Source organism: Dama dama, chromosome 17 (genome assembly GCF_033118175.1).
Source record: "Dama dama isolate Ldn47 chromosome 17, ASM3311817v1, whole genome shotgun sequence".
In the NCBI taxonomy this organism is placed as follows: Eukaryota; Metazoa; Chordata; class Mammalia; order Artiodactyla; family Cervidae; genus Dama; species Dama dama.
The window spans coordinates 49,820,849-49,843,440 of record NC_083697.1 but is presented as its reverse complement, the minus strand read 5'-3'; the positions used below and the strand labels follow the sequence as shown (position 1 = coordinate 49,843,440).

General features: G+C 44.3%; 1 protein-coding gene across 3 annotated transcripts in view; it reads left to right on the top strand.

Annotated features, from left to right (window-relative positions):
• The first annotated feature begins 22,352 nt into the window (after positions 1 to 22,352).
• The window catches only part of CCDC149 (coiled-coil domain containing 149), a 127,984-nt gene continuing 127,744 nt past the window's right edge, over positions 22,353 to 22,592 (top strand). For all 3 annotated transcript variants that reach the window (XM_061164478.1, XM_061164477.1, XM_061164476.1), the window contains exon 1: positions 22,353 to 22,483. In XM_061164478.1, the coding sequence (XP_061020461.1) occupies positions 22,436 to 22,483 (48 nt within the window). In that variant the 5' untranslated portion in view covers positions 22,353 to 22,435. The remainder of the gene's footprint in view (positions 22,484 to 22,592) is intronic.

The window sequence follows — 22,592 nt, the reverse complement described above, 5'->3', positions numbered from 1 at the left end:
TCCTGGTAGTTATTGCTGACGAGTACCTTGCAGTTATAACAAGAACCACAAGGGCCGGTCCAATCACAACATTGGTTATTGAGAGGCCAAGATGGACATAAAACACTGATACATCAGCCTTCCTTTTCTCCCCAAATCATCCATTTTCATGAAAACATTCTCCTTTAAATTCCAACATCCAACTACATTTGCCTTTTAAACCAGAGATCTCTAGTTACTAGTAAAATAACAAGAATTTTTTCTAAGTCCAGAAAATACTTTGAGTCAAGGTCTGCTGTGCGTTTTAAGACGACTTGGACTTATTACCATTCGCTGGATGGTACAGAACAATCATGTGGGTGGGTTAATGACAAAGTACCACTTAGTCCTCTTACTTCTCTGGATAGACTTCTGGTGCCACCAGCCCCTCCCATTTAAATACACAGAAGTCCCCACATTTAGGATAAAACATCCAAGCAGGGGCTGATAATTCCATATTAATTCCTGAGATCCCACCAATTTTTCCATCAAAACATGAGAACAGTCCCTCTTTGTTAGTCATCAAAGCTCCTTTTCTGGCCATTTTCCTCCCTGACTCACTGGCTTTCACCGTGCAGAAGACATCGGATACTGCCTCATTGGGGAATGCTTTCCTCTGGAAAAGGTTTTACTGTGATTTCTTTCATGCCTGGCTGGAACACAAAGTCATAATTAGAACGAGCCTCTTCTCCCAGATCATTGCTCTGATGCTTCTAAATTGGTTTACACAGTCCTATTTCTTTCTAAATGAACTAGATCGCTGCCTTTCTGATTGCAGATGTGTGAGATTGATCAAGGGTCCCTGCCACTTCCCTCTGAAGAACCTTTTCCCCCGTGTTTTCAGGTACTTTGTCCTATACATTCATTTGGGGAGCCGCATTGCTGGGCTGTAATTTAATTTTTCTAAATTTAGTTTGTAGAAGCCTCACAGCCAGTGGAAGGGGGATTACGGTTTACCAGGAATTCACATTTAAGCAAAGGAAAGTCCTCTCTGGGGAGCTGGATTTATTTATGGAGTTTGGGGACTCAAATGAAGACCAAATAGACTGAGGAGCCACACTTCCCTGCTGCAATTTAACAGTCTCTTAAGCACAAAATCAAACACAATATAAATAAAGTGGCTCGAGTGTTTCCTGAGTGTCTTACCTTAACTTCTGCTGTCTTCTGTCTTGCTGTCCCCTAGATGTCCCCAAAGACCCCCTTCTATCTTCTTAAAGACCTGTAGCTTTTTAAGGAGAAACAATTGCATCTCCTAAAATGCTTCCTGATGACCTTAGAAGCAATCCAGCAATGCAGAAAGTGAAACTACTAAAAGCAGACGTGTTGATGATCTTGATTAGAAAAGGGACTAGTTGTGGGCAAAACCTTTTATGCACCTAAACCTGTACTTGACATTATGGGAAAAAAAACTAAATGAGATCATTTTATAGCTGACTTTCTGTTAATAAAGAAGTTCAAAAGACAAGACATAATATAGCAGGGTAGTTCAGAGCATGCGCTGTGGAATTCAGCTGGCCGAGCTAGAATCCTGTTAGAATACTTAGCCTTTCTGTGCCTGTTTCCTCTCTTGTAAGTCAGAGACAATAAGAGTAACTACTTCTACATAAATATTCTACATAATAGAATTATTATAAGGATTTAAACGAGGTAAGAAATGTAAACAGCAGGGAGTCTGACATGTAGTAAGTGATTTCTATTTTATATAGATATGGATATGGCTGTGTGTGTGTGTGTGTGTGTGTGTGTGTGTGTGTGTGTATCCATACAATATAGAAAATAACTGTTAGAAGGGAGGGGCACATATACTGCTACCAGAATTCAGACACAGGAGACATCGTTTGCTGATGGAGGGAACCAGGGCGGCTTCCTGGAAGAATGACTAAGAAGACATCGATGCTTACTTGATATTACATTTGGTTCATCTATTTCCCTGCCCTGTAATTGAAGTATGTGTGAAAGTGCTGAGTTTACTGGGTCCCCTTCTCTCCTGCTGCAGTTAAGAGAAGGCTGCCCATCCCAGGTGCTGCAGCTTCAGTGGTAGAAGGCCATCTGCCTGGGTATCTGAGTGCTGGTATGCAGCAGGAATGCCTGCTCCAGCCCAAACACTCACACACAACCCCTACAATGGATGTGCAGCAGGAGCAAAACAGAAACCTTTCACATGCTAAGCTATTGGGATTTGGGGCGTAGTTTGTCACTCTAGTGTAATCTGATCTGTCTTTGGGGGTTTTTTGACAGCACTGTCTTTGTTGTTGCACACAGCGTTTCTCTAGTTGCAGTGAGCGAGTTTCTCATTGCAATGGCTTCTCTTGTTGCAGAGCATGGGCTCTAGGGCACACGGGCTCCAGTTGTGGCATGTGGACTTAGCTGTGGTGTGCAGACTTAGTTGCTCCATGGGAGTCCTCTGGACCAGGGATCGAACCCGTGTCCCCGGCGTTGGCTGGCAGACTCCTAACCACTGGACCACCAGGGAAGTCCACCTAATCTGTCTTGACTAAGGTTTTATATAACATATATGTCCTTGTATATTATACAGACATGTTTATTACCCTTATACATGTAACCTTATACATATGTGATGTAACCTTATACATATACATATGTGATGGTGCTGAGCCCGAGAAAAAGAATGGAAAGAGTACAGCTTATAGGACAAATATCTATATGATTGGAAAGAAAAACTGAGGTCAGATCACGGAGGGCCTTAAAGAGTTCAGACTTTAATCCATAAGATAGCAAGAAACAGGGAAGTATGTTTCCTGGGAAGGTTACATTGGGCAGGTTGTACCAGAGAGAAGTCTTTGAAGAGCAGGACACTTCCGTGAAGTCCAATAGTTTCAGGTGGTACCTGCTTGAGCCAGAGTTTTCCTCCTTTTCCCAAACACTACAAGTGTGTTCTGTAGGTCAATATCAAAAAGCATTGGGTTTTATGATTCTACTGTAGTAGAAATTTTTGTCATGCTTCTTACCCATCTCCATAAACTCTCCCTGTCCGCAGTAGCAGGAACCTTCTTTGCATTTGCTGTGGGAACTGGGACAGCATCTTGGTGTGGCAGCTTCTAGGAAGACTGACCCCAAACTGTCACACTTCCTTTCATCGGGTGGGGGCATTGCTGGGTGAGCATGTGTCTGGAAATGGAGTGATCTTTAAATACCTCCCTCCACAACCAAACTTAAAAGGAGACGTTTGCTGTTATTGTTGCTTATTCGCTAAGTCATGACTGACCCTTTGTAATCCCATGGACTGTAGCCTGCTGCTGAGTCTCCAGGGAAGCCAAAAAAGGGGCATATTGGTGCCCAAAGTGGGGAACCAGTTTACTCATGTACACCAAGAATGCTGGTTTTTGTACTTTTTTTTTCTGGAAACACTAAAACCTATTACACTGGTTAAGGTAATTCTAGCTAGTGTAACAAATAAACCCCAAACTGGGTAATGGTTCAAATATGGCAGCCATTTATTTCTTACACAAAATCTCAAAATGGTATTACTGATTGCTAAGGGGCTTCTCTCCATGTGATGATTCAAGAACTCAGTTTCCTTCTAACTTATGGCTTTGTCATCTTCAAGCTGTGATTTCCAAGACTGCTGTGCTAACCTTCATCAGGCTGGCAGAAGGGAAAGAAAATGAAGAGTCATGTATGCAGGTTTATGGGGCCAGGTCTTGAGGTGGGACACAGCATTTCTGCTCACATGCCATTTTCCAAAACTTAGTTACCAGATCTCCTCTAACTGCAAAATAGGTAAATGTTACTTGCCTGTGTGTCCAGGAAGGAGACAAAAGATGTTTTGGGAATAATAGCAGGCTCTGCCACAACTGGTATAGTTCCTCCCAAGCCTTTCCACTTGACTTATGTCAATTAAAAAAAAGTGAGTTTGTAAACTTCTGGCTTCTCATTCTTTCAACAGACATTTAGGGAACACCTACTCTGTTCAAAGCACATGTCTGATGACTTGGGCAAGGGAGATGCAGAGAAGAATGCAAAGAGTATCTCAAGGAGTTAATCTAGTAGAAGGAAAAAAAACTATATCTCTCCATCTATTTCTATCTATCAATATATCTATATCTGTATCTATCTATCTATGGCAGACAATGACAAAAGCTTCAAGAGAGATTCAGATAGGGCCTTTTGGAAGTTCTAAAGAGGAGACAGATGGAGGATTCTATAGTGGGAGTGATGGAGGCAAAACAGAAGCAGAGTCACAGAGGTAGGTAATTGGGGAGTCTTTTTGGTAAGAAATCAGAGATTCAGTTTGACTGGAGCAAAAGGTGTTAGAAGACGAGAGGCAAGTTTCAGCTGGAAAAGTTTCTAGGGGGCCAAGAATGCCCTCCAACGCTCACTAATCACATACGATGGTGTGCATTTCTGAGAGGCTATTCAATCACCTATCTTCACAGTTTCTATTTTTTCCCCATCTATTTTTCATTAAGCAGGTACCCTGCTTCCTTTCCACTTCAAATAATTATAAAGATGATTATGGAAATGATAGTAGTGGTTGTGTTAATGATTAGGAGGGAGAAAAGATTCTTTAAAATTTCCTATCTACCCAGAAATCTTTCTGTCTCACTCTGAGAAGGATCCTTGAGATCATCATTTACAAGGTGCTGTGGGGGCAATTTCCGCTTCTTTGGAGCCCACATGACAAAAAGTGCAGATTATGGGCTGCTTTTGAGTGGGGCTCAGCAGAGTGGGGCTGCTTGGCAATCAGCGTGGAGAACAAAGAAGTCACCAAGCAGCACCCTCAGGCCAGCTCTGAACGGGCCCATCTTCTGCATGGGAGTGGGACTGAGAGCCACGGCTGTGGAGCCTGGCTTCCTCCACCCTCAGCCTTTCAAAAAAGCACCAAAGAGTTCTATGCTAATAGGAGTGCTTATTCTTCATTTAAATTCGGCAGGCAGACCAGCTAAGTGCATGACACTGTAGCCACCTGCCAGAGGAAGTTTAGCAATAATTCAAGATCATTTCCGTTGACCACAAATGTCACCTAACAAAAGGGTGTCTGCTAAGATAGAGTCACAGACGTAGAAAACAAACCTATGGGGGGAAAGGATAAACTGGGAGATTGGGATTGACACGTACACATGACTATATGTAAAATAGATAACTAATAAGGACATAGTTAGTGCATAGTGCAGAGAACTCTACTCAATACTCTAATGACCTATATGGGAAAAGAATCTTAAAAAAAGTGGATATATGTATATGTGTAACTGATTCACTTTGTTGTACACCTGAAACTAACACAACATTGTAAATCAACTATACTCCAATATAGAAAAAATTCATTTGTTTTTAATTGAAGGATAATTGCAACTGTGCTGGTTTCTGACATACACGAACACGGATCAGCCATAAGTACACATATATCCCCTCCCTCTTGAGCCTGCCTCCCACTTCCCACCCCATCCCACCCCTCTAGGTTGTCGCATTCACTTTTTGTTTTAAAACAGTGTCTGCTGCTAGGTGAAGAGCAACCCGCTCCTCCTGTTCTTTGCCTTCTTTGCTTTCTGGACTCGGTTCAGTTCCTGGACACATTAGGGACCAGCAGGAAAACACTGCTGTCCCGTGAAGGCCACGGCACATCTGTATGAGGGTGCTGGGGCTACCACGACAAAGTACCACTGACTGGGGCCTGAAAACCTCAGCAGTTGATTTTCTCACCATTTTGAAAAAGCATTCCAAGCAGGAGGAACAAAACTGCCAAGGAGCTGAGGAGGGATGTGCCTGGCCAGGGTGTTTGAAGCAGAGAGAGAAATAATGAGTAGTGGGAGCCAGGGGGAGATTTCTGGGTCATCCGGTACTAGTCAGGTTCCCACAGAGGCAGTGAGATGGAGTTAGGGAGCTCATTAAGAAAGGGAGAGAAACTTAGGATGTCAAGGCCAAGGTTTCTTCATTTATGTGTACCATCCACTCTGTTGACATTCCTAGGAATCCTCCCAAACCAGCTTGTGCCGTCTTCCCTGGTTCTGCCCCCTCCCTCCCCTTCCATCACCTCCTCCTTGCTGGGCACCTGCCTCATCTACACACAGGATGCATCTTTGACCTCTCTTAGGCCAAACCATCCAAGGCACCTATGTCTAGAAAAGCACCTAGCACGCTGCTATAGACACCGTAACTGCGGAATGGTGTTTCCCCCCTTCCTCTCTTAAAATCCTTATCACAACTGTAGGGATTTTCACCGCAAATCAAATTGGAACTGAGTTTTCAGAGAAGACCAAGTTTATGTGCAAAGACATCAAGATGTAATAGAATCCTTTCAAAGAGCTCTCTTGCTAATGCTAAATCATAGGGAACAATGCATTCCTGACATTTTCAGATTCCCAGACCAGAGATAGGATATATGATCAAGGGGGAAGAGGGGTGAGCAGTTTTATAAGGTTCTTTGGTCTCATTCTTCTACCAGACGAAATCTTTGTTCATAGGCCAAAAGGAAGGAATTCACATAGAGTAAAATAGACTTCATGGATGTCCACAAATCTATGTGCCCTGACTTTTGTCCAAGCCAAGTCTTAGCTGTAGAAAATAAACCTTTCTTATAAAGGATCTAAGGAGCTCTTAAGGGTTCCAAGAGAAAGTTTGTGTATGCTTGTGTGTGTGTGCATGTCGAGAGAGGGGAGAGACCGAGATCATGTGTGTCAGAGATAGTGGGGGTTTGGGTCAAGAAAGTTTAATAGGCATTTGACTTCTTGGACAAATATAGAAGCAGAACCTAGAGAATGACATCATTACATGGGAAGGGGTTGTTTGTAAGTGGAACTCTTCAGACTAGGAGATTTCAGCACCTGCTTTAATCAACCTTATAACTATTTTTATGAAGATTTACACTTGCAGAAGTTTGAGTAGTTTTCTTGAGTTTCTTCACTTTGCTTATAGTTTGGAATTTTTCCATGTTTTTGGACGCAAATAAATGCAGCTGTTTGATCTGTGAGAGCTATGGAAAACATATATTTATGCTGCATTTGTGATACAGAGAATGTTCAATTGAGACTGAATTTGGCGTTTTGCCTTATGTTTCAACTTTTCTTTTAAATAACATAAGGACCTTCATTCATGCAAATAATGCTATTGACGCATCAGCATGGTGCAGCAGAAGAACGGGGATCTGGGCTTCAAAACGAGTTGCCGTTCTGCTGCTTCAGTAATGACATTCCTGGATGTGGCAGATTACATTTTCCAAAGATGGCCTCAACAATCTCACATCCCCTGTACTCCTGACCTTGACACTCTCCCACCAAGAGGAAAAGTTCACATCCCTTCCTTTAGAATCCAAATGGGCTGTGACTTCCTTACAACCAATGGAATGTGGGAAAAGTGACCATAGATGACTTCTGAGGCCGAGTCATAAAATGCAGTGCAGCTTGCTCATCTGAACATTTGCTCTTGGAACCAGGCTGCCGAGTAAGAAGTTGACTATCCCAGGGCTGCCGTGCCGTGAGGAAGCTAAGAGTGTGCAACAGACACAGGTGGCCCCTCTAGTAACAAGTCCTGGTCTTTGAGTTCTCCTGGCCCCCATGCCAGACATGTGATTGAAGAAGTCTCCAGATGATCCAGCTGCCAGCCATGGAGTCAATCCCAGCCTTCAAGTATTTTCCCCTGAGACGCACTGAACCCAAGCTATCCCTGCTGCATCCTTTCAGAATTCCTGACTCCAATAATTCACTGCCGTACTATTTTGGAGATGGAAATGGCAATCCACTCCAGTATTCTTCCCTGGGAAATCCCATGGACAGATAAGCCTGGCAGGCTACAGTCCATAGGGATGAAAGAGTCAGACACAACTGAGCTTAGTATTTTATGCCCCTAAGTTTGGAGGTAATAGGAATAATATTATTGGAATCAGAAACAGAAAATTTGAAATCTGGAAGTGGGGGCTACTGTAATAAAAAACTAAAACCATGGCATTAGCTTTGGGACCCTGTGGCAAGTGTGTCCCAGGAGCCCTTGAGAGGGAGGTTAGGGCAAGCTGGAAGGGTCTCAGGACAGTGCAAATGAGGATTTAAAGGAAATCAAGGGGCATGTTTTCAGAAACTGAGGGAAAGGAAACCCTTGTTATGTGGTGGAAGCATTTCAGCAAAACATTTCCCTGTGATGAAGTATAAAAGTAGAAAATATATCTAGTAAATTTGATTTCTGGGCAGCACATTGAGGGTGCTGCCTGACTTCCAGTTGGCAAAAACAAAATGAGAGTGAGACAGATAACAGGATAAATTCTTAAGTTTTCAAGTGTCACTTGGAGACTGTATAAAGGTTCCAGAATAGTCTTTTCAGCTAGGAAGTGTCCCAAAGTAAGAAGTGGCTTCTGGAAAAAATGTAGATTCAAGATGTGCTATAATTTGCTTTGTTTCAATCTCAGAAAGATCTAAGATGCTACCTCAGAGATTCTCCCAGGAAGATAAAGGTCCTTTTAAGGATCTTAATGTGTTTTTTTGTAGAACTTCTTCACTAAACAATAAGACTTCTGAGAAACTTAAGGGTGTTATCTCACAATAGCCACACAAGGGGCCGAGAGAGAAGGGCATGACTAAAAGAGATTTGTAAGTTTGGTCTTATCTAATGCAGAAGATTATATATTGATACACACTTACCAAAAAAAAAAACCCAAAGTTTTTTTTTTTTAAACTATGCAGCTTTGACTGAGAGGAACAGAGATGGAATAAAATGAAAAGAGATTTTTGACTCCCAATCTTTTAAGGATAAGAAGCAGGCTGAAAAGACTATTAAAATGCATGCATGAGTCACTCCTTGTGGAAAAGAAAGGATAACTCAGAGGGCAGAACTAGAGCCACAAAGAAAAACTCCCAGAGAATAGAACTAAAACCTAACATAAGCTCAGATTTCAGAAGTGACCACTGGTGCCTTCTGTGAAAGGAATGTTAAGAGCAGTCATATTACACCTGCCCTACTATTGCATGCAGTTTGTATGTATAAGAGATAATCTCTTTAGTTTATTAACAGGAATGGTACTTAAGGAGATCAACTAAAAGCTGTACCTGAGAAGCATCATCCACACTTGGAATTGACTTTTAAGATGAGATTCTGAACTTATACAACTGATGGAGTAATGGGATAAGACTGCGAATCTTGGAAAAGAGATGATTTGCTTTGCATGTGCAATAGGTATTGTGGCCTGTGGGCATGGTCACTGTATTGGATTATGTTTTCCAAAGGTGACTACAACAATTTCTCCCACCCCACAAGCTCCTCTGATATGTAACTTGATACTCCTCTCATCAAGTGGTGGAGTCTGGACAAGCTTTCGATTCTCTCATGATCAACAAATGTAGTGAAAATGATGTGAAATGACTTCTAAGGTTAGATCATAAAAGACAATGTACTTTCCACCATGTTTGCTGGAATAGTTATCCTTGCTATCTGCAGCCCCATGTGAGAAGTTCCCACCCAGAGGCTTCCATGCTATGAGAAACAAAAGCCACATGAAGAAATCACAAGTAGACACTCTAGTCAATAGTCTCAGAGTCCTCCCAGACCAGGTGTCCGGAGAAGGAAATGGCAACCCATTCCAGTATTGTTGCCTAGAGAATCCCGTGGACAGAGGAGCCTGGAGGGCTGCTGTCCCTAGGGTCGCACAGAGTTGGACATGACTGAAGCGACTTAGCATGCATGCATGCATTGGAGAAGGGAATGGCAACCCACTCCAGTATTCTTGCCTGGAGAATCCCAGGGACGGAGGAGCCTTGTGGGCAGCCGTCTATGGGGTCCCACAGAGTCAGACACGATTGAAATGACTTAGCAGCAGCAGCAGACCAGGTGTCAGGCATGCAAAAGAATGAGTCTTCAGAAGATTCTGACCCCACTATGGAGTCACTCTGCTTTTGAATCTTTCCAGCAGAGACCCCAGGCATTACAAAATAGAGCAAGCTGGCCCTACTGTACCCTTTCTGAATCCCTTACATAGAGTCCATGAACATAAAGACATCTTTTACTTCACTGAGTTTGGGATGGTTTGTCTTGCAGCAGCAGTTGACTGGGACCTGGACCTCATTTTGCTTTCACATTTGTAATTTGGAGAATCTTGTCTATGTGACTTGCAAGATCCTTTTTAAACTATAAGAACTTGAAAATCTGATCTTATTATATCATTATATGGCTTAAAATGGACATGAATTTGGGCAAACTTCGGGAGATGGTGAGGGACAGGAAGGCCTGGCAAGCTGCAGTCCATGGTGTCGCCAAGAGTTGGATATGACCAAAAATCAACAGGGCTTAAAAGCCTTTGGGTCAGATATCTGCCTATTCCCATCACCTCAAATCTGTTTTCTTTGTGGTTACAGACTCCTCTGCTGGAGAGTACATTTCTCAGACTCCTTTACAGTGGTCTGTGATCACAGTTCTAACTTCTCAGTAAGGGAACATGAGTAGAATGGACACCTACCACTTCCCTTTCACTTGCTTAGTAAAAAGTCACAGGGCATGGCTTTTTTCCCATGCCACAAGCTGGAACACAATTAGGTCAGCAACTCAGCTTCAAATCTGCCCTTAAGGATGATGTCTTAGGGGAAGCAAGAACCATAACATGTAAGGAACATCAGGCCTTAAATGGCCCTGGGAGCACGACTGCCCTGCCAACCTGTCATGTGAAGGGGAAATTAAACTCTTTCTTGTTCAAGCCATGTATGTTTGGGTCTCTGTGACTCAAGGATCACTTTCATCCTAACACAGTGTTCAAGGGCCCCCAGTGCTTGTGTGACAAATTCCAACTTCCTTAACAGAGAGCTGGCTCTGATCCTCCCTCCAACGGGATCTCCTGTCACTCACTTCCCTGCTCTTTGGTTAAATCAACTGCATGAGGTTCTCGTGTTCTCACGCTATTGTCTCCACACGGTTGGAACATCCTCTTGCTTAGCTAACTACACATCCTCGAGGTCTTGCTTTAAATGACACAACTTAGATTCCCATCATATGCTCTCAGAGCATCCCTGTATTTTTCTTTCATAACACTTATAACCTTTGCTATTAACTAATCTTTCGCATAGCTGTTTGATATCTACTTCACCATGGCACTGTGGACATCATAGGGACAGGCTCATGGTCTTCTTGTTTCCTACTTTATTTCCAGTCCCCAAAGAGTGCCTGGCACACAGTAGGTACTCAAAGCTTTTTTTGTTGAACTGTATTGAATGAACTTGTAAGATAGCTGACCAAGGTTTGCAGTTTCGGCTTGTGGCCAGAAAAGTAAGCAAAAGATGAACCTGCCCAGATGGGTATCAAACTGCAACCTTGGCTTCATAGTTATTATGCTCACAAATCAGCTGAGCTCACCCCCACCAAGTTGTGGGACTCCTGAGTCTGCTCTCTACAGGCCATCTTGACTGTCGTCAGGGACACTTCTGATAATAGAATCTCTCTCTTTAAAAAATTGGTTTATGGATGAAAAAGTCCCAAGTATATAGGATGCTGAGTTTAGCAGAATCTGTATGTAAATTGGTATTTTGCTGGTGATCAATCTTGTGCTAAAAATGGAAAATCAATAAAAAAAAGAAAATCTAAGGGGAAAAATAAGTTGTAGACATTTTTGGTGCAATGAGTTTCCAAGTCTGAGGACACTGCATCTGAGACCAAGGTTACTGTCAGTTTCAAAGGCGTGTGCCAGAGCAGACCAGATGACCATCTCACATACAGAGAGCAGAGCTGAAGCTCCCAGTGAGAGAAAAGCTCCAAATAGCACTTCCTGGGAAAGGCCGTTGCAGTAGCTTCTTGAGACTAAGAAAGGTTCATTATATTTAAACCGCAGTTCCAGGATCTCTGGAGTTGCAGAGTTCACTGACTAGCTGACAGGACATGGGCTGACCTCACGCACCCAAAGTGACTGCAGAAACAGCCATGAGCCCAGGACATTGAAATAGTGTGAAAAATAATAAGAATGAGTAAAGAACACCCCATCTCAGAGCCTTTGACTGGACATCAGAAGGGGCTGCCACAGTGGAAAGGTATGGAAGGCATGGGGGGAAGGCAAACGTTGCTGAGTCGGTATCAATTCACACTACTTCTAACTGAAGTACGAGGTCCCTCTTCAGTGGTCAAGAATGAATTGGGGTGCTAATAGACCTGTGCATCGTGAACTTTCTCCAAACAATTTATATAAACACCTAACTAACTTAGGTTATACAGAGATAAGGAAGTTTCACTGAAAAAGAAAAAAACTGAGTCCTCCCTCCAAACACCTATGTTTGAAGTCCTAACCCCAATATCTCAAACTGTGACCTTATTTGGAAATCGCAATATTTCAGCTGTAATTAGTTAAGAAACGGTCATAATGCAGTATTGTGTGATGTGCTCAGTCGCTCAATCGTGTACTGCTCTGTGCAACCCCATGGATTTTAGCTCACCACGCTCCTCTGTCCATGGAGATTCTCCAGGCAAGAATAATGGAGTGGGCTGCCGTTTCCTCTTCCAGGGGACCTTCCCCACCCAGGGATGGAACCCACATCTCCTGTGTCTCCTGCATTGGCAGGCAGATTCTTTATTCCTGTGCCACCTGGGAAACCGTCTTAGGGTGGGATCCTAAGACAGGCATGGAGGGAAGACAATGTTAAGAGACCCAGAGAGAAAATGGCTGTCTAAAGCTGAGGAGGAAGTCCTGGAACAGATACTTCCCTCTCAGTCCTCGGAAGGAAGCAACACAGCTGATTTTGATCTCACACCTCTAGCCTCTCGTTCTTCTAGACAGTAAATCTCTGTTGTTAAAGCCATCCAGTCTGTGGTCCTTTGTTACACGAGCCCTAAAATACCAATACAGAAGCTTAGTACAACAGCAGAGGACGTGGAGCTCAGAGGCGTTTAGTCCTGGACCCACTCCACACTGGGCTGTCCAGGAGACTCTGGTAACGTATCCGCCTGCCAGTACAGAAGACACAGGCAATGCAAGTTCAGTCCCTGGGTCAGAAAGGCACCCTGGAGGAGGGCATGGCAACCCACTCCAATATTCTTTCCTGGAAAATCCCATGGACAGAGGAGCCTGCTGGGCCAAAGTCCATGGAATCACAAAAGAGTTGGACAAGACTGAACATGAACACAAAAACCCCTTCACTATTAACAGCAACATGACTTTGATTGAGTCATTTAAAAATTCTAAAATTCTCAACTTCCTTTTCTGTCAAATGTAGATAATTAAGAGCAATATTCAAAATATTCAACAGCCCACAAGTCATCCTGCAGAGGCTGCCAGTCCCACAAGTGGCCACAGGAGAGTGACTCTAGCATGTTAGTTCTTGAAGGTCACCATCCATCCATCCCTCCCTCCCTCCCTCCCTCTATCCATCCATCCATTCATTCTTGAAGAGTCTTGGCTAGGCAGACAGCAAGCACTTACCTGCTGAAGTTCCAGCACAATTACCAAGCTCTGTCTACCCCTTCAGCATGGAATCAGCTCAGAACAGGGAGACACAGAGCAATGTGATCCATGGTGAGGGAAACATACAGGGCCTCAGACATGATAAGGGGTCCACCCTGCCTGTGCTCACCTGGGTCTCTCAGGCTGGAGTGTTTAGTGGAGAAGAGGTCTAAGGGTAAGGGGCACAGAGCAGCTGTTATTTACCAACTCATATGGAAGTATTTTACAATTTCAACAACTAATAGAGCCTTCCTGGCTTTTACCTGCTGAATATCAGGCCTAGGATAATTACAGATAATTATACAGTTTTATAAAGATCAGTTGAGGTGACACATGTCAAGTACTTAGCCAAGCGCCTGGCATATGGCAATTGCTCAGTAAACGCTAGTCTACGCTATAGGATGGTGAAATAGAGCTCAACACACATTTATCAAGAACCTATTAAGGATTGTTGCATAACAATAGATAACCAGAATTCTGGTCGTCAGGAACCTCAAATCCTAGCTTCAGAGCATTGTGAAGGAGCCAGGGCATGGAATTAGAAGGTCTGGACTCTGGGCACAGCTCTGTCCCTAACAAGCTCTGTGACCTTGAGAACAGTACTTTATCACTCTGTGCCTCTGTTTCTTCTCTTATACAGTAAGGGGTCCAGCTATCTAAGAGTCCTCTTTTTTGTAACACTTTATGGTGCTGTAATCTTTCTTCGATAGTAACAGTACCTTCACTAACCTTTTGTACGGAGTTCCAACCAAACGTAAAATTCAGCTTCATTTCATGGAGTCATGGACCTTCAAGGTCATCTGGCCCAGTCTGTTCACTGTACAGCTGATGACACCAAATCACAGAGAGGTGAAGGTGCTCCAGGCTCCCAGGTTCACGGCTCCAACCCACTGCTCCCTTTGACGTTTTTTTGGTCCAGTTTCAACTTTTCCTTCACCTGGGAAAAGGGGTCATGGCTTCTTGTTTTTCAAACGTTCTGGTATTTGGTGAGTAAACTTGCAAACTCACATTTTCTGTGTCTTTGTCGTCTTTGACCTTGCCCTCTCCCATCTTTCCAAATGGATCTGGGTTTTCTTTTTTATTTTTTAGCTTTTAAAACTATTTACTATAGTAAATATATATATATATAAGATAAAATTTGCCTTTTTAACCATGATAAGTGTACCAAATAGATCTGATTTCCTGATTCATTCCCAGTTCCTAACGAGGCTGACTATATGACATATCATAGTTGAAGAGTCCAATTCTGGTGTATTTCTCCATGTTTCTGCAGCGTTCAGATGCTTGGGGAACTCAGCTACTAAACTTGGGGCCACAAGGACAGAGGAGGGGTCTTAACCTCTTTGTCCTCCCCACTGCCTAGCTCAGCATTCTAGGAGAAGCTCAAGAAATGTTTGCTGAGTGAATAAATGACCCTGCAAGTTAAAGAAGACCCTCAGACTCTCTTATATCACCTTAAGATTATTTTTCCTGTCTTATGGGAACAAACAGTGTTAATAAATGACAATGACTGTGTCAGATGTGGGCATCTGTATGCTTCTTCCTACTCAGTGGAACAGCAAGGGCATGATAAGCCCATAAACACCCTTGTTGACAGTCTTTCTTAGACATCATGTTTACTTGCCTCGTTGTATTCCTGTAAGAGAACAAAGAGAAATTTGCCTTTCGGTGACTGAATGAGGTCAAAGTATTATAAACAGTGTCACCAAGAGCTAACAATTTCTGCCCCATGGATGTAATACAACTGAGCAGATCGCTGCCATCCTTGGAAAAATTTGCTCAAACACACACACACAGACCCTGGCTGTGGGCTGCAGACAAATGCCTTCTGAGTAGCCCCAGACCAGGGGAGCTCAGCATTCAGGACCTCACAACTGTTTGGATGTTGAAAGGAATCCTTGCTCTGATGGAAAGCAAGAACCAGTGTACCAGTAATCTTTATCTCTAGCAGGAATCAAGGGGCAGTAAAACCCTTTGGTCTGGCTTTGTATCTTGGTCTGTTGAATTTCCTCTCATTTCACTTGCAGGTTGCAGAGTAAGGCTTGGCTCAGAGAAGCTATTCCCAAACTGTGCAAGGTTCTCTTGGATGTCAGGGTCATGGCCAGGCTGGAGAGGCTGCTGCCAGCTGGGAGAGGCACATCGTTAGAGAAATGCCATGACCTGGTATGAAAGGGAAAGATACAAATCAACACCCCGTGTTCTGAAGGACAGCCTAATGGACAATAAATATTTGACCAGCTCTGGCCATTTGTATGAAATGCCACCTTTCACCCTGTCTAGAAAATTGTTTTCTTTTTTTTTTCCCCCTAGCCCCATGATTCTTCCACGGTACAGGAGGAAAAACATTTGTGTCACTTCACTAGTTCTGTGTACATAGTAGGCCTTAGATAATGTTAATCTTGTCCTTGTTTGCCCCTTATTTTCACTGAAATAAGCCCATCCATCTCCATTGGGTAAAATCTGTCCCCCCACCCAAAGACAAATATCAGGGAGGACAATGTAGGTGATCTTATTTTAGATAATCATCAGGCTTTTTTTTCTTTTTTTTTAATAAGGCTTGTCAATCGACAGGGTCAGTCCCTCTCTTGGCCTGTAGGAGAGGCCAGTGACCCCCAAGTCAGACGTTTCTATTTTCAGCTCCCCAAGTCCAGAGAGCGGTAACCCGAACCTGGGTGAGGGCTGAGCTGCTAACCCGCCGGCAGCGAAAGCCCATAGTCTCTCTGCATTTCTATTTCCATAAATTTACATCAAATTTGTGCTGAATCATATCCCCCTCACATGGAAGAAATGAAATACATTATCAATAAGTACAACAAATTTGAATAATCTGAGAGTGGAATGACTTTCCGTGTCTCCTTTCCATTTATTTCCTTGGGCCATGGCTCACTCCACTTCCCACACTGGGTGGGGTTGGATTTATCCCCATCAACCCCTGTGCCCAAGGTTTTCAGGTTTTTTCTCACAGTTTATATATATGTGTGTTTGTGTGTGTGTGTGTGTGTGTGTGTGTGTGTGTAAGGTCCTTATATATATATGTATATATATATATGTATATATATATATATACATTCTTTTTTTATATTCTTTTCCATTATAGTTCATCCCAGCATGTTGACTATAGTTCCCTGTGCTATATAGTAGACCTTGCTGTCTATCCATTCTATATGTAATAGTTTGCATCTACTAATCCCAAACTCTCAGGCCATCCTCCTCCCACCCACCTTGGTAAGCACATGTCTATTCTCTACATCTGTGAGTCTCTTTCTGTTTGGTAGAAAGGTTCATTTGTTTCATATTTTATTTCATTTTTAAAGTTTTCTTACACAGTTTAAAAAAACTTTTTATTTTTGGCTCTGCTGGGTCTTTGTTGCTGTGAGGGCTCAGTTGTGGGCTAGCAGGGGCCACTCTCTAGTTTTGATATGCAGGCTTTTCATTGTGAGGGCCCCTCTTGTTGCAGAGCATGGGCTCCGGGGCACTAGGGCTTCAATAGTTGCAGCATGTGGATTCAGTAGTTGTGGCTTCTGGGCTCTAGAGTGCAGGTTTAATTGTTGTGGTGCATGGGAGCTCCACAGCACGTGGAATCCTCCTGAATCTGGGGTGGAACCCAGGCGGATTCCTTACCACTGAACCATCAGGGAGGCTCTGCGTCATATTTTAGATTCATGTCATTCATTTCCTATAAGTGGTATCATATAATATTTGTCTTTTTCTCTCTTACTTCACTTCATAATCTTACTTCATAATCTCTCATTGATTTCTTGGCCTCTTATCAGGAGCTACAAACCCTGCATCTCCCTTTCCTTCTCCAGTTCATTGTCCTTTCCTTCTGACATCTTGGTCTCCCTTATCAGAACACTTCCAGAGGCAAAAGGAGCTGCCCCTCTATCTCTGCTCATCCCCACCTCCTGCCTGCAACGCTCCAGTCAATCACGCCCACCCTTCACTCCTTCTGATGGCAGTTGCGGTCCCCGGCCTGCCAGGTCGTCATCAGCCCCACTTAGTCATTTTGAGTACCTCAGTGCAGGTTCAGCAGGGAGTGGAACTTCCTTCCACCCCCTGCTGCCCGGCTGATTGGCAGTCAGCGGGGCTGGAGGTGGGGGGAGCAGCTTGCGACTGATTGTTTGCTGCTGGGCAGGGAAGGCTTAGTGGAGGCAGAGAGAGCACCCAAGAACTCAGGGGGCTAAGAGACAGAGAATGCTCTGTGTCAGGAATCCAGCTAGAATCCCCTGTCTGTCTGGTGTCTGGCTGATGGCCCTAGTAGGGAAATGATGAAGGAGGCCCTTTGCACAGTATCCCCAGATAAAGGGAAGAGAAGAGGCTTATTTATACAGAACTGAGGCCAGTGGCCTAGGGGACCCCAGGTTATCTGCAGTGCACTCTGGGACCTGCAGTTCCCTGCCCCGGGTTCAAGTCAAAGATGAAGAACGGCATTTAGCAACCAGGTCATGGGGGCTCTTGGCAGGCCCTGCCTAATTTGGCCCTCCATTGACAAGAGAAAGAACAGGGGACCTTGGCTCCTGTAGAGCTAATTATTAATAATATATTAACTATGTGGATCACAATAACTGTGGAAAATTCTGAAAGAGATGGGAATACCAGACCACCTGACCTGCCTCTTGAGAAACCTGTATGCAGGTCAGGAAGCAACAGCTACAACTGGACATAGAACAACAGACTGATTCCAAATCAGGAAAGGAGTACATCAAGGCTGTATATTGTCACCCTGTTTATTTAACTTACATGCAGAGTACATCATGAGAAACACTGATCTGGAAGAAGCACAAGCTGGAACCAAGATTGCCAGGAGAAATATCAATAACCTCAGATATGCAGATGATACCACCCTTATGGCAGAGAGTGAAGAGTAACTAAAAAGCCTCTTGATGAAAGTGAAAGAGGAGAGTGAAAAAGTTGGCTTAAAGCTTAACATTCAGAAAACTAAGATCATGGCATCCGGTCCCATCACTTCATGGCAAATAGATGGGAGAAACAGTGGAAACAGTGTCAGACTTTATTTTTCTGAGCTCCAAAATCACTGCAGATGGTGACTGCAGCCATGAAATTAAAAGACGCTTACTCCTTGGAAGGAAAGTTATGACCAACCTAGATAGCATATTAAAAAGCAGAGACATTACTTTGCCAACAAAAGGTCTGTCTAGTCAAGGCTATGGTTTTTCCAGTGGTCATATATAGATGTGAGAATTGGACTGTGAAGAGAGCTGAGCGCTGAAGAACTGATGCTTTTGAATTGTGGTGTTGGAGAAGACTCTTGAGAGTCCCTTGGACTGCAAGGAGATCCAACCAGTCCATCCTAAAGGAGATCAGTCCTGGGTGTTCAATGGAAGGACTGAAGTTGAAGCTGAAACTCCAGTACTTTGGCCACCTGATGCAAAGAGGTGACTCATTTGAAAAGACTCTGAAGCTGGGAAAGATTGAGGGCAGGAGGAGAAGGGGACACCAGAGGATGAGATGGTTGGATGGCATCACGGACTCAATGGATATGGGTTTGGGTGGACTCTGGGAGTTGGTGATGGACAGGGAGGCCTGACGTGCTGTGGTTCATGGGGTTGCAAAGAGTAGTACACAACTGAGTGACTGAACTGAACATTATATTATAAAAAACCACTATAAACCACTATTATTAAGAATCATTTCATTCCCAGGTTCATCAGACTGGGTTTCCTAATACAGGCAGGAGAAAAGTGTGGCCATGAACACTGCCCCAGTTGTACATTTTGGAGAAGAGCCGAGCCAAAATCTCTACTGAAGATTTGTTTAGTTTCCTTTAATGAGAATGCTGACATTTTTGCTTGAGAAGCCAGACTTTGAACTGAAAATACTGTGTGGCGAAGTTGTGTCAAAATCTTTAGGGCTTCCCCATGTGTCCAGAGCTGTCTTGACTTGGTTAAACTTATCTGATAAGTCAGTTGAGAACCGGAAATGAGAGTCTTGGTTTCTAATGATAAGTTCAAATCATCTTGTCTTTCCCTTTCTCTCCTGAGATTTATTTTGTTTTGTTTTCATTAGTATCTGCTGGCTCAATTTCTTATGAAGCTAAAACCCTCTCAAACTTTTGAAAGTTTTAAGCATTGCTCCAAAGCACCTAAGGACTTTCTTCTAACTATACATGTATGTAAATACATAAATAGAACTGGCCTTGGGGCTATGAATACACATGGAAAAATTGGGTCCCTAGAGATTTTCCAGAGAGTTAAATGGGGTGTGAAAATAGAGGCAAAGACCATGTTTCAGTACTTAGTGCCAGGGTGGCAAATTTAAGACAAAGCCACTTGGCTTTAAATTGGTCCCGTGCAAATGGACTGTGGCATGGAACATTTGATGTACGACTTTTATCAAAGGTGAGGACAGTTGCTAGGCTGTTTTGTTTTTTTCTTTGAAAAAAGTTAACCATAATGTAATTACCTTTGTTTTTGTCAGCCTGGGCTGCTGTTGATGAGGTGTCTAGAGGCCTCCTGGTATAGGTGCCTGAAAGCTTAAACTGTGTTTAATTATTATTATTACTCAATGTCAGGCTACATAAATGAAAAAAGATAAAAAAGAAACGCTTGCAGCTACATTGCCTTGGTGTGTGATTTCATCACATCTCACAAGCTAAGCAGGTTCGAGCTGGCAGTCGGGGCATAAAACCTCTAAGGGAAACCCAGGCAACTGGAGATGCTGTTTCAAGTGAGTTGAAAGTTTCTCCCCTCTCTTTCTGGGGCGGGAAGAGGCTTGCCACTCTTTGATTTGACCTCCCCAGTTTTATTTTTAGACACCTTAATAACTGGCTGACTTACTTCAGAGAAGAAAAGCAAGTAGGGTCCACAGAGTCACTCAGAGAGTGGTCCAAAAGTACGGGATCTCTCGCATGAAGATTCCTTTGCTCCCAACAGCTTGCCAATTGTCCTACTGCCCGAAATACCAGTGAAGCCCCCCACCACAAGCCACAGCAGTACTGAAAGCCTCAGCTAAACATGGTAACTGGAAGGGGCGGGCTGCTTTCCCACCTGAACTCCAGCCAGGAGCAAGACGCAGACCATGAGGCAGTGGAACATAAGATGGACCAAGGTATATGCCCACTCTTCCTACAGTCTATTTCATTGACAGGTTGGAATGAAACCAGTTAGTTTGCTGGAGGGCAACATATTGGCAGACAATACCTTTCTTAGCAGGAGACATCCATCGGGCTGTTAGGAATAAGTGTTTGATGCTGAGTTAACCCTAGGTGTTCAGCTCAGGGATGACCTTTCCACTCTCTTGGATTACAAAGTGCTGCCTACTAGACTGGCTCCTTTCTATAGCCCCTGGCCTGCCAAAGTCTTCTTTAGATGAGGTCCCAACAGGTCATGATGCCAGGGCTGCCAGGAAGAGTTCAGTCATCCAGGCTCCTCATCAGCGGTGTAACCATTTACATGAATTAGCTGTTGATACATAGCAAACCATCCCAAACATTAGTGGCTGGAAACAACAACAGCTTATTTAGCACATGCTCTGTAGGTAAGCAAATTCGGCAGGGCTCAGCTGGGTAGTTCCGTTGATTTCAATGGGACTCATGCAGGCACCTGTAGCTGCTGGGAGTTAATGGCCTCACTCACAGGTAGCAGTTGACTGGTTGTTGGCTGTGAGTCCTTCATCATCCAGCAAGTTATTCTGGGCTTGTTTCTAAGGTGGTGATCACAGGTTCCTAAGAGCATAGAAAGGATAAACCCTACTGCACACTTTACAAGCCTCCTTGTGTAGCACATTTGCAAACATTGTTTTGCCAGAGCAAGTCACATTTGCAAACGTTGACTAGCCAGAGCAAGTCACATGGCTGAGCCTAGAGTCAAAGTTATGGACACGGACTGTGACATGGGCAGGAAATTATTGATGATATTTTGCAAACAACCTATCACATCAATAAAACAAGGCCAACAATACAATGCAATATTTCCAATTCCCAGGGGTGATACTTCATTTTCAGGTTTCCAAGATGCTAGAAAGGGTCTCTGGGAACTAGAAGTCTTAGTTGAGTCTCTGTTTCTCCACTTTTTCTAATAAATGGAAGTAACATCCATCCTGCAGGGTTGAGTCAGGATCACTAGGGACTAAAACAAATAAATGTTGGCTGCAGTGCATTCACAACTGTAAAATGGATTCACAGCTTCTCAACCTATATGCTTATTTCCACAGGCAGCGCTTCTGGAAGTATGGAAGGCTCACTGCTGGTCGTGGTTCAGGTCAGAATTTTAGGTGACTGGGGAAAACCACCTCCAATGATACTGACAAGACATGTATGAAGATTCCTCTGCTCTCTGTAATTCCCTTTTAGTCCTTCCACTTATGAGAAAGTCTCAGTTTGATGCCACTGTCTTCAACATCTCTTTTGACACACATTAAGCGTCACATTCAGAGCTTTAGCTTCTATTTTGAATTCATTACCGTTTTATTTTCAATATTTTTATTTGTGTTTTATTCGTGACAGCTGATAATTCAAGAAATAAATAGAAACAGACATTAGTAACTTAAAAAACTACGTTGAATATATAATGACACGTAATTAATTCATCCATAGGTTCGACAGATATTTGCAGGGTACCTACTATGTGCCAGGCCCTGTACCCAAGGTTTATCAGAGAAGGAGGCAACCCCCTGCCCGAGTGGGAATTATATTCTAGTGGTGGGAGCCGTGATGGTGGTCAGGGAACGGCTGGATTTGGGGATTTACTTCTTGTAGGGGGAAGCCGAGCCGCCTCCCGCCTGGAGAGCGGAGGTCAGGAGTTTCCCGCGGGCTGGGGCGCGGACCACCAAGAGCGCAGGATCCGGGGCTGCGCGGGCCTGCCCGGGGCCCGCTCGGCGGTGGCGGCGGCCGGGCACCGGGCCTCGGCTCCTCCTCCTCTTCCTCCCGCGGAGGCTGACGTTGAGTCAACAGCGCGGGCGGCCGCAGGAGGCGGCGGCGGCGCGGTGGCTCGGAGGTGCCGGGCCCTCTCGGGGCCGCGCGGGGCCCGGGCGGCGACGACGGCGGCGGCCGCAGCGGCGGAGGAGGGCGGCGTCAGAGAGGCCGGCCCTCGCCGGGAGGAGAAGGCCATGAACGGCGACCGGACCGAGGGCGACTGGCAGGGGCTGGTGAGCGAGGTGAGGCCGAGGCGCCGGCCAGGCGGGATGGGCCGGGCCGAGCGGCCACCAGCCCGGAGCACACCCGCCCCCTCCCCCGCCTCCCGGGTGGCCGAGCCGGGCGGGGGCT